This window comes from Triturus cristatus, chromosome 9 (assembly GCF_964204655.1).
Source record: "Triturus cristatus chromosome 9, aTriCri1.1, whole genome shotgun sequence".
NCBI classification, from domain to species: Eukaryota; Metazoa; Chordata; class Amphibia; order Caudata; family Salamandridae; genus Triturus; species Triturus cristatus.
In genome coordinates, this window is record NC_140592.1 from 1,043,531,657 (window position 1) to 1,043,544,833 (window position 13,177).

The following is a 13,177-nucleotide window of genomic DNA, read 5'->3' on the forward strand; positions in this document are numbered from 1 at the left end:
GTTGATCAGATACTTACTCTATCCAACGTCATAGAGCAGTGCACGGAGTGGTAGAGACAACTATACATCAACTTCATTGATTATGAGAAAGACATTGACAGTATTCACCTTGACAGGCTCTGGCGTATACTGAGAGCCTATGGAATACTGCAGCAGATAGTTCTGCTCATCAAGATCTTCTATGATAATTGCACCTTTAGGGTGGGAGTTAGTGAGTATAGCTTCGAAGTCAAGACTGGTGTGCGATAGGGTTATCAGCGCTGCTCTTCAACCTAGTCATCGACTCGGTGATGCGACACACAACTGAGTCAAAGCCAGAGGCATCAGATAGACCTTATTTTCTACAATAGAGAACCTAAAATATACAGATGACTTAGCTTTGCTCTAACACACACACCAGCATATGCAAGAAAAGATGTTTCCCCTCCACATCTATGTACAGCAAGTCGGCCTGAAGATTAACATAAAAAACTCAGAAGATATGCTACTCAATATCTCCAACCCTTCACCAATCAAGATGGATGGAGAGGACCTAGCCATGACTGAAGAGTTCACCTCCGTAGGCAGTACTATCAGACATGATGAAGGGGGAAGCCAGTGACATCAAGAGCAAACTGAACAAGCCAGGAATGGCTTCAGGATGCCGAACAATGTGTGGAGGTCATTTCAGTACAGAACCCACACCAACCTGAGGCTTTACCAGAGCTGCGTTCTGTCTGCACTCTAGAATGGATTAGAATGCTGGTGGACTATCAAAAGCAAAATCACCAAACTGTCAGCCTTTCACTCCAGTAACCTGACAAGAATCTTGTGCATTTTCTGGCCATGAACCATCTCCAACTACTAACTGCACACGAGATGCAAGCAAAAGAAATTGGACACCATCCATCATTATGAGAACAAAATGAGGATAGATAGGACCAAGTATCAAAACAGAACAAGACTCTAGCATCGGAACAGCTCTCCACTGAACCCCAGAAGGCAAACAGAAGAAAGGAAGGCCAAAGAACACTTGGGAGTGAACTGTGGAAACAGAAACGAAGACCCTAAACCATACCTGGGGCACCGTAGAGAAACTTGCAAAAGACAGACAGAAATGGTGGTCATTCATTGCTACCCTACATGCCAGTGGGCTTAACGGGCAGTAAGTAGTAGGTAAGTGGTTCTCGTAGTCTGCCTGAATGATGGTGTAGGCCTCTAAACCTAAAAACACACAAAGCATATACCTCTACACGTACTGCAATAAGTATCCGTTCCTACTTAAGCAGTGAAACAATCTTATGTGAGGGTGGCAGATTAATGGAAATTCCATGCAAAAAGACATATTTCACAATGGAATCTGGTCAGGAAATCAAGATGAAGATCTGCTACCCATCAATAAATTCTGTAGGATGAGAAACATCAGAGAACATATGGTTCTGCTGTGTTACCATGCAGTCCTGGGATTTAAATTGATTAACAAACAAAATGTATACTATTACCAGCGATATTACATTAGTAATGGGCAGACCACAAACCCTACGAAAACCTACCCATATCAGGAATGTTCAGGACCTTCAATAAGGTATTGCCCTAGTTAGCATTCGTGAAATCATTTTTTTCTGGCTGATTAACACAAAAGTGCAAGGAGATATACATGCAGATGTGATACAAATAATTAACTATGAGTGTACTGAAAAAACGTTTTTGGTTATCTGGAAGGACAAGGCGAAGATAGTCAATATATTTAAAACTCATAGCAAAATTCTGAAAAACAACCTGGATCTTGCAAATACCTTGCTGCTAAAAACACACATTATTGTCCAACACCAGAACACAAAAGGCCACCTTCTGGAAAACAGGAATATAATTATTTTAATTGTTCATCTGAGATCACATCATTTCTTATGTACAAAGGCAATAACTGAATTATATTCTGAAATGGAAACACATTTTATAAGATGCTTCTATCATGTTAAAATATTTATAAAAATGCAAACATATAGGTGCTGTGTGAAGTCTTTATACAATTTAATGCACATTTTCTGCAAGGGCATGATTTGCTTTCATGAATCAAAGTCTGAGTTACAAATTCTTCTATCGCTAATGGTCCAAGCACACCCTTATTCCGATACATTTAACCCCTCATCTCCTTCCTGCATTCTTCAATACAACTGACAACTTGTGCCCCTTCACTTATTGAACCAATGCGCATCCATTCAAATGTATTTAGTAACATTTGCTAAAACTTAGCATGGAGCAAAAAAGGAACATCGTGATATATTTGTCATCTAGTAAAATACTTATTAGAAAGGGGGCTATCAGTTATGTCTAATCTGGCGTGCACATTTCTTGTGTGGACCCTGGAGCATATCTTGGCAATACATACTACCTATTGGTAAATTTATCAGTCTCTATGATTAAGCTCAACCAAGTTTCTACTTGGGAATTTTAAAGGCATCATGCACTGCAATCAGCTGAGATTACCTCATACAGTACTTTGTAAGATTTAGAAAACATCAATTTTGTATAGTATGGCAACCTGTGTGATCAATTATTTTTAGGTAGCTCATGCAGCTACGAAAAGGTGCCTTTGAAAACAAGCTGCACACCTTTTCCAAGATCTGACTGCATTTTTACAAGGGGAATAAATAATGCTGCTATGCCTCACGGAGGTGGGAATTTCCACAGGTAATGTGCCAGTCAGAGAGTTCATAGTTATGCATTCACCAAAAGTGCAAAGCGAGAAGGTAAACTAATACTGTATGCAATATTGCTTATTTCCTAAGCATTGGTTTAAAACCATTGCAGAATTTTAGCAAATGGACTCACAAGGTGTGTTCTGGATAGAGGCACAACATGACTATATTTATAAGACCCTGCTGCATCCATTGTGTAATATGCACACTCGTTCATGGACAACAATACTTCGAACCCTAGTTTATTTAATTTGATGACATCATAATACTGTTTTGGGAACCTACTTTTTCAGTTTTGATATTTACAGATCTTAAAGTTATACCAATATTTTGGCAGCAGGAAGATAATTTGTTTGGAAAAAAAAAATCTTAGCTGTTATACCCAGAATTCTGGTCACTAGATCGTCTAATCCAGACATCGGGCATGTCTGGCTTACTATTCGGTAAAATTATTGGAGCTTCAGTACTATAGGATACATGATTTTTCCATGCGGTAATGTTTTGCTGAGAGGATGGTGGGGATATGTCAAAAACAGTTTCCCTTAAGGTTAGTTTCAGGGTATCCCTCTTTCCATTTAGGTTACCTTTCTCAGCCAGGTATGATGACCCAACGACATCCACGTCTGATGAACTAATTGATTCAATCAGCTTAGTGCTCTGATCAAAATCACTGAGACACGTTTCATTTGAGTCATTTAGAATATCAAACGAGCTTCCAGAAGAACAAAGACACCTAGTATATTTATATCCTTCTGCCTCTGGCAGTTGCTCGTTTCCAGACCTGGATCTTATCTGCTGTTGAACGCTGCTTCCTTTATCAGCAGATGCATCTAAATTGACTTCTTTTTCAATACTTGCAGAATGGCGATGGTCAAATACGGAGCCATTCCAAACCCTAGGACTGTATTTTTGGCATCTACAACCCCTACAGAGTTTATTTCCTAGAACTTCTGTTTCTGCTTCAAAGCTGATTTGCTTGTAAGGTGATGATGTCTGCATAGCAGAACACTGTCCAAAATCCGTTTGATGGCTGGCAAGGTTCTCCCCCAATTTTGGTGCGTCCACTTTAAGAGTGTGATGGGTTCCCACCCTGGAGGACTTGTTTTCCTGGAACTGCATGTCTTCTGAGAGGACAGAGGGTCGGTTGGACAACTTGCTTGTACAGGTGCTGTTATCAAAACTGTCACTGCGTTTTCGAGATAGTGGCTGAAGTTCATACTGTTCAGTATCTGCATTGGACTCTTGGTCTTTTCGTAAATGTATCTGTTTCTCAGTTCCTACGCAGGTGAATGTTCCATTTTGTCTAGGATCATCCTGGTACTCCTTCGCTGCATTGCTACATGGCCAAAGAATCTGGCCAAAATTCTTTTCAGGTCCAAAAAAACAGCACAAAGACTGGAAAAAGAAGCTAGCAAATCCACAGCTGATGCACTTGATCATCATAATAAATATCCCTAGTTTTCTGTATGCCAGCACAGTGGCCGGCAACATTATAACCCCAGCAGAGAACAAAGCAGAGGCCCCCATGGCAGTTGCGCAGCTCATCTGTTTGATTGAAAAAGCCACACGAGTCAAGCGATCAGAATGTGGGCACATGTGGTAAGAAACACTGTAGTTCACGGTAAAGTCAACAGAGAGACCAACTGCTGCGGAGACAAAAAGAGACTCAACTGCGTTAAGCTGCCATTCTAAAAGAACCAGGAGCCCAATGGTCACCAATACTGTACCTCCAATGGCTATAACAGAGAAAACACTGAGCAAAATATTCCACGTAGTGAGTAGTAGTACCACAAATGCAATGGCTACGGACAAGCCAGTTACCACCATTGTTTCGGTGCTCAGGCTGAGCTGGAGATTATACAAGTTCAAGTTACTTGTGAACCACCCATTCTGAAGTCCAGGCGGAGCTGCCCTTATTTCATTTGAAAGCCAGTGGCTTATTTTATTGTAAAATTGTCTGGTTGTACTATAATTGAAACTGTAATGATAGTTGGTTTGAAACTCCAATACTAAAGCAGCTATATTTCCATCCACATTAAATCGTAGACCCAAATCATTTGCATTGGTATGATCACCTCCTTGTTCCATAACCATCATTTTTATGCAGTGCATAAAGACCTCACTCTTGTATGGGAAGGGGAAATGGTTGCAGCACAGATTAAGGTTGTGATCTCCCTTGGAGCACTGGCGACTACCCATCCACTTTTGGAAATCCTCCATGAAGCAAACTGTGGGTTTCGTTTCTGCACTGAAATAGTAGAAAGATAGATTTTTCACTTTGTGACAGAAATCAAGCAGCCACTTCTGGGCGTCAGAGCTTTGGATGGAAAAGGTGGGATCTGGCACAAGTGTTCCATTGCTTTTTGGATTGAAGTGATCCCCATTGTCCACAGGCATGATGCCCCAAACCAAGGTTATTGGCATTCGCTGTCCTTCTCCATGCTCCTGTCTTTCAAACATGAACTGGTGGCAGTATTCTGCATCATATCGTTCAAACGGGTGACTTAATCGGAATACTTGGACAGATGACATTTCAGAAGTAGGAAGTTTTAGTTTTGGGCTATAGCATGAAATGTAAGCACCTCCTATTGCTAAAGCAGCAAACCAGCAGATCCAGATGTACCGAAATTTGATAACACCACATGGCAAAAGTTTTTCAAACAAAAGTTTTGAAGTTTCAGACACTGTTTTTTGGAGGCCCTCAAATTTTTGGTGGAGGGACAAAATAACTTTTTTGTGTCCATGGGTATTCCAATATTCGTCCGCCTTGTACGTACAGTTTGTTGCTATGTATCTTTCATAAATAACCATTGATGCAGGAAGCCAGGTCACCATAAAGGCCAAGCTGATGAGCACAGATGTTCCCATGTAGATGGCAAAGCACCGGACAGCAGTAATTTTGCTCATGTAACTAGAGTAGAATGCGGCTCCAGTTGTGAAGCATGAAACCAGCATAAGATACCCAAACTGGTGCATGGTTTGGAATACCCAATGCTGCAATCCTAGTGTTGGGTACTGTATTTTATTAAAGTTCCACAAATCATAGAAAACAAAGGTATGATTGGCACATATATTGCTGAGTAGAACGATCGCTATGAGGTTCACCAAAGGGAAGTAGGTCACTCTAAATGCTACCTTGTACAAAAAGAAAGAAATTATCAAAGAGCTGATAATTGCCAACATAACCATAAATGTGATGAAAACAGAACGCAAATAAATAGATATACTTAACAAAATTGCTAATATTGCCAGAACAGGATACACAGTATCCAAGACCAGGTAGTGCTGGAATAACTTCTGTTTTAGTCCAAGATCCATCCCAGTGACTGAAGTGTAATTATCAAAGAGTTCCCAGGATTCAAGGTTGTCCATGTAGATACTCATCATTGATGGCCCTTTCTTTGCAGGTAAAAACAACACGCTATACTTCAGGGATGGTACCTGGTAGTTGGTGGTCTGGGGGCTCAGGAAGTCTTTATCAACAAGGAAATGAAGGAGTTGGTAAATGGCACTGTATCGGGTACATTTGTCAGGAACTTTGGCACACTGGGGATGCTTCTCTGTTTCAGTACTGGGACCTAAGCATGACGGAACAAGGGTGCCTCGGTGGTAGTCTGGTGCACAAGAGCGAAGTACTGTCAGAGTATGGGAGATATCAGCCTGCGTGATCTCGAAGCATGAAGACCTATTGTACAGAACAGCGATGTAGTTCCCGAGAGACCAGCTTGGGCAGCACTCGTTGGCTTCTGTACGTTCACACAGCTCTTCAAAACTCAAATGAGAGCGTATCTGGAAAAGAGCAATAAAAATAGGTGGTTAGCAGGATATATAATTCCTTTGCATAGCAGTAGCATAAAAGCCCAGTGGTGAAAAGCAGAATGAACAATGACCCATACAAAGTATTGGCATATAACATACTTTTTATAAAGTATAAGCACAGCAACAAGAAATAGGCACTTGAAATTATCCTTCAGCTCAGCCCTGGTAAGATGGCCAAACACTGCAATACAGATGGCTCCTGCTCCCCTTCTTTGGGGAAAGCTGTCCACCTTTTGTATAAAGTAAATTACTATGTGCCTGATTTACATCCTAGCAGATGGCCCATGTGTCCGGCAGGGCAATGTAGTAAATAACTCTGTTGCCCTAGTGGAAGGACTGCCTGCCAAAGTTGTAAATGACCGCCTACCTGGCAGTCATTTATAAAGCAAACAGAAGGAGATGATGGACGAAGCAATGAAACGTTTCAGACGCTCACCCCCAGTCACCGATCTGGGTTGAATCCATCATCGTTCTTTAGCTTACTTCGCCACCCTAGTTCATTTATAAAGGAATTGACAGGAACTGCAATTACTGCGGTTCCTGTCAAGGCATCTTACTGTTTGCCCCAGGGCTGTGTCAGAAGGATGCAGCCCTGCAGTTAACAGTAGTCTTTTTTTCTTTTCAAAAAGAAAATCTGGAAACAGGATTTTCTTTTTGAAAAGAAGAAAAGTAATACTCCCTCACCATAAGAGGCTTCTCCTATAGCAGGGGAAGCTTTATTATGATTTTACTGTTCCTTACCGGTAGATTTTTCTTGGTGGTAAGGAGCAAAAGCCTGTAGAGCCAGTGCTTGCTTGAAGTTGTTAGGGTCCTGATCTAAGAATTCCTGCTTGGAATAGAGAGCACCCACAGTACCTTAGGGAGAGTGTTACTGCTAAACACATCTTAAATAAGTAATTTTAATTAGATGTGGTTCAGGTTCGTTCAAGGAAGGACCTTGACATTTAATAATCAGTGCATTGGTGAAAGATATGTCAAAAATCTATTTGGTCTATTTTGAAGGAAGGGCTGAAAATGCAATATAGTTTTTCAAGTTCTTTGCAGTGCTTTTAATCTGTGATGTAACAATATCACCTTCAGCCCCCCCCCCCCTGGTGAGGGGGTCCCTGAGCTCCAGGGGAGCCCATCCTGCAATGCACGGGCAGCGGCTGAGAGCTTTTGACTGGGTCCAGAGCTTTGGGGTTCCCCTCCATGTACTTTGCAGGGGCTCTCCCTCAAGTTTTGTTATGCCACTGCACCTAATAAGACATTCTGGCAGGAGGTAGGTCTTACCACTAGCTTGGAGGAAAGCACTGGGGCTGCTTGAGAGAGGAGATGTTGGCAGTGTATAACAAGGACTGGCAATTTTGGATGCATGTTACGAGCATATAGGGGTTGTTCTACGTGATACTGCCCGACAGTTAACTGCAGGTCCCAGGGCCCTCTGTACTCTCATGGAGGCTGGCGATGGTGGAGGCCAATTTGGAAAACTGGGTACAATTTCCCTCGCTCTTCGTGTTGCCCTCAGTAAACAATCAATCTTTGATTTTGCTGCAGTTCGACCCCTTGCTCTGTTTCCCATTATTCAAGTTTTTTCTGCTTGATAAATCGCTGACAGGCATTCTGCTTTCCAGAGAATATTCTGGCTATCCAGTCAATTGAAAACAAACCCTGAACTGTTTTATGAACCTATATTTAGTGATCACAGATTTGGGGACTTCTGCTGTAGTGGAGGCGGAGCTACAGGTATACACATTGATATGTTAGCATAAGCGTCTTAGAATTAAAACGCCATCTTGCCACTTTTGCTGCTTTTGCACACAACACTGCAGGTAGATGTTATTATAAAGAAAACTGCTTGCTTGCTTTTTCTTCACATGAGAAACGGTCTGTTGTTCACATCCCTAGACGTGCACCGCGACCTTGGTCTGTACACTGTGTGCAGAAACAGTCAGGGCCAAAAAACAATGTATTTGAATTCAGGATGATCGGCCCACACTCTAGCCATAACACGCACACAGCTGCAAATATCTGAAACTCGAGTGCCTTTAATATTGCAGTTTTCATGCATGAGTTAGACACTTTTGGAGAAGACCTTTTCCAGACACAGAACAAAGCCGAACCTGTGATGTGATTCACCTAAGCTGATATTTACGGTATGGGGTTCCCCATTCAAATCTAGAGACCTTCTATTAGTTTAATAATACTAGCTTACTAGTGAAGGGAGGGTCGTTGTAATCCACTATCATTTGTAATATGATTTCTCCCATCATCTTCTATGGTATTGTAACAATGCTGATGGTTTTATTTTTAATCATTTGTCTGCTTATGTTAGCCAAAGTACTGCATCTTAGGGCACGTAGTTGAAAATAAACATTTTAAACTTTACGGTGTCTCTGATTACTCTTGTTGTGGACTGATATGAGAATAATAACGAACAGGTATTTCGAATTCCCACCATTCCTGAGAGTACTCGAAGTCGCTTGTTCTGGGTTGTCTAATCATAGGTAGCTTCGAGATGATACGGAGAACGAATGAGACACTGATGCTAGTCGGATAGGGGTTCTGAGTACTGAGGTGAGTTTTTGGTACACCGCAATTCACTGAGGTCCTGGTTTCCTGCGCATAGTTCTGTGCATGAGCAGAATCCCTGCAACATGGCGCACCTAACGTTTGGTCTTATGATTTGAGAAGCCTTAGTAGTGCTTATATTAGTCCACAACGCCTTCACTCTTGTTTCCGGATAGCGGGAGTGACGATTAAACCTACCTGAATAGTTCCATAAGGTTCAAACAAGCTTGTCAATTAAAAAGGTTTTTCATTTTTGTGGACCCTAATTGTGCTACTGTTATAATAGATTGTTTTACTTCTCTGTGTCCTTATGGCTGAAGTCGCTATTGCGGCGCATAGCAGTGCATCTCTCCGGCGTCATTTGATGCAGTTCGGGGTGCCGGATGATGGGATGGCTGTTATCTTTATAGTGAGTGGCGATGCTTCATATCCCTATGAGTTGTTTTACTCTTGGGTTACCATACCGGCGGTGAATGCGGACGATAGTATGTTTCACTCTTATACTCCTATGCAGGTCCCAGCGAATTATACGCCATATAGGACGCAGGCGATTCCTATTTCAGCTTGGCAGCATCGTATTCAATTTAATGGCGCCCTCCCCCACACGGTTACACCGGTTTGGGCCCTTTGTCCATTCTAGGGGCCACTTGGTCGGTACTGGCCGGATTTACACATTTACACCTCATCCTCGTTATTTATATGCCACGGTGGATGAGTTACGTCAACTCCATACAGCCCTAATTACAGTGCATCGGGCTTTGGTGCAAAATGTTTCAAGCAATGTACAGGTAGAGGCACCTGTTGTTGCGGGGCAACCAGCTGGCTCGGCCGGGATTGTTATTAGTCCCGTCATGGTTAATTCGGTAATGGGCAAGCGACCCCAGAATAAGGACGACTTGCCTTATTGGCTTGCTGAGAAATTTGACCAGCTGAAAGCAGTATTTCCGCACTCTACTCCTGTGGAGAAACACAGGATACTCACCATTAGTTTGCAGAAAGACTTAGTCCCAGAAGTGGCCGATTGTGAGAACTGGGGTAAGGTTTTTGCAGCGGTCTACTCGAAGTGCTTTGGCACCCCGTCTATGGCCGTACTGCCCTCCGTGATCAAACGTGTACAAGATCAACACGGTCCAGAGGCGGCGGTCGAGTTGGGAATGAGACTTGTCAGTGTGTTCGACGTGGTTGCCACTCTCATCCTTGGTAACCTCAAGGGAGATGTGGTTCACTTTCAAGTGGCGAATGGTCTAGCCCTCGTAGATGACGTCGATAAGCCCCGAGAGTTGCCTAAAATTATTGCGGAGGCATATAGAACTATAGGCCACAGTAGTTTGGGGATTAAGCCTACAGTTCAGATCACAGATGTGCAACAGCAAACTAAGATGGGTTTGTCTTTCAAGGACGATCGTCCAACTTTTCCTAAACAAAGTTGGAGATCTAAGAAACAGGGTAAGCAGCAACAGAAACAAGGGTCTCGTCCGGCGTCGCCTGTACAGCCGACTGGTGAGCGCACATATGACTTGTGCGATCGCACTAGGATTAGGTCTCCTGATAGGTTTCAGGTTACGTGTTTGAAAAGATAAGGGTACCCCTGACGTAAGTTCCTAAATCAGGGTGTATCAAATAATTGATTCAAAACAAATTAGGAACATAAAAATTAGTAATGCGGACCTGTAAAGCATACACAATATTGTATACATACACCATTGGTTACAAAAATATATATATTTTATTTTTCTTATTTTTGCAAATTTGTCATATTTTTCATAATTTAAAGACAGAACAAAAACATAGGAAGTATATACTGGAGGTGATGCTAACCTCTATGTTTAAGAGTGCAACATGTTTACACATAGACATACTTCAGTCATTTTGAAACAGAGAATACAATAATTTGTATTCTATCTGGAATTCATTGGACATTCATCAAAGTTATTTATGAAATGTTGTTTGATATTATTGAAAACATAATGGTTTAAGGCATGGCTCTTGCAAACTTTAGATCCTACGCGCGTTTCGGCTTACAGCCTTCATCAGGACGCCATGTACATATGTCTTTTGAAACCTAAAAAAGGTATATGTAGACAAAAACATATATCAGTGTTGCAGATTGGTCCTATTTACAATTTTTTTTAATTTTATCTATACACAACCCCAAAATGGGGTATTCACAAAGACTTGAAACTCATATAACCTATCAATATATGAAAAGGCGACAACAGTCTCAAGGAAAAAAAGATTTTAAAAGATATAGAACAAATTATTGTGAAATCTATTTATATATCCCCATAACAGAAAACACCTCAGAACCAGCAACCCATGCAACATTCATAGAATGGATATTCGGAAAATGAATAGTGTCAATAGAAAAAGATGTGACAAAGAGTAAGTGCTTATTTAAAGAGTTCCGACTTTATTAGGGTGCAAAATATTCACAGATGAGTACCTTTATACCTTCTATGGGGTACTATGACCTCTAAAACGCTTCAAATGTAGTAAATCTATTAAACTTCAAATGGTGTGTGAGGTTCTATGAACCATTGGACGAGGACGGATAATGTTGAATCTGTCCAAATGGAGAAAAGAGAAAATATATAAAAAAGATTCTAAATTTAAATGTTATATTTAGACATTAATATCCTATCCATTCCTAAGAGAGATGTTTGATGGGTAGGATGAAGTTCTAATACTGACCCCTATAATCTCTAAGGATTTAATTCTATATATCTTATCTACTGATTCAAATCATGTACTATCAAAATCAAGATACATGATACTAATGAATAGATTGCATAGCATATGTATGGAAAAGATTATGTCATATAATCATGTCCAAAAATATAAATATAGAAAAGATGTCATATATTTGTTCTCTGTCTGTATCTAAAAAATCAGTACAGAACTAAAGAGTCGTCTAATCACCAGAAAAGGCTCGCTGCAACAATTCAGTCAGGCTGTATTTAATTGAAAAAGGGGCCATTGTTATTGTTCAATACGTGATTTGTGTGCTGCTAATAAATGAAGATTGATCTATGATATCTTCATGTTGTTCTAAGTGCAGCATAGCCGTATCTAAAAAGAGGACTTTGAAATATATATGCGCTTTCTAAGTCAAGTTATTGTGTGGGTGTATCATGTGGAGAACAACATAACAGCCAAACGATACCTGCTTCAAAGTATTTTAGTATCAAAGGTGCCAATATCCACGATGGCAATATTGAAGGATGGTGCACCATTCACAGCAGTTACTGTAAGAAGGGTAAAGAGACTTACTATATGATAAAGATAATTTTGAAAGAAAAATACGGGTGATATAGTTATAGCACATTAGTGCTTACCCGGTGTATTTTCGCAACAGAAAGGTTTGTTTTGATATAATGAATCCAACACGTACACCAACAATGTTCCGTTGTATGCGAGATTCACAACGCTATTTTTGTGTCTGTACCTGCGTTTTTATATAATAGAACCTAATAGATGAAATTACTAAATACCGCACCAACGGAAACAAAAACATGATATCTCATACTTGAGATTCATTAGTTAGTTCAAACGATGCAAACTTACCATGTTTAAGACTTATGAATGCAGCGTTTTGATTACCGGTTCGGAAGAACTCTCGCTCGATGGAAACACCAAAGTTGAAGCGTCTTGCCTGGTGTACGCCAACGGTTAGAATACAGATCTTAATTGTACTTTAAATAGACCGATAGTAGTGGAAAGGCGCGCCAACCCGGGCGGAACTAGTTCATGTGACCCGGAAGTTGATAGGTATGAAAATCATCAAAGTCTATTACCTGGTGGTCTATGCTAGTGTGGCGGCCATTTTTGAGTGGGTTTTCGTAAAGAAGAGGCACATCATCGTTAAATGTAAATTACGAAAAAAAGAAAGGGAAAATAAATAAAAGAATCACAATCGTGATTTATTTTGATTAGCCCAATTTATCAAATCATTCATACATAGGAAATGATCTATCCTATGTATCCTTGACCTTGAAATCTTATTGTGAGAATAGCTCCATTGATCTATGTACTTAGCGTGTTCTTGCGCTATTTCTGCATGAAAAGAACGATAGCACGTCGGAAATGTAACTTTTCACCCCATATATGCGTATTTTCCCCACAAAACTTTA

General features: G+C 40.8%; 1 protein-coding gene across 2 annotated transcripts in view; it reads right to left on the reverse strand.

Annotated features, from left to right (window-relative positions):
• Nucleotides 1–1,889: 1,889 nt before the first annotated feature.
• The window catches only part of DISP2 (dispatched RND transporter family member 2), a 320,137-nt gene continuing 308,849 nt past the window's right edge, over nt 1,890–13,177 (reverse strand). For both annotated transcript variants that reach the window (XM_085626880.1, XM_085626881.1), the window contains one exon: nt 1,890–6,467. In XM_085626880.1, the coding sequence (XP_085483006.1) occupies nt 3,048–6,467 (3,420 nt within the window). In that variant the 3' untranslated portion in view covers nt 1,890–3,047. The remainder of the gene's footprint in view (nt 6,468–13,177) is intronic.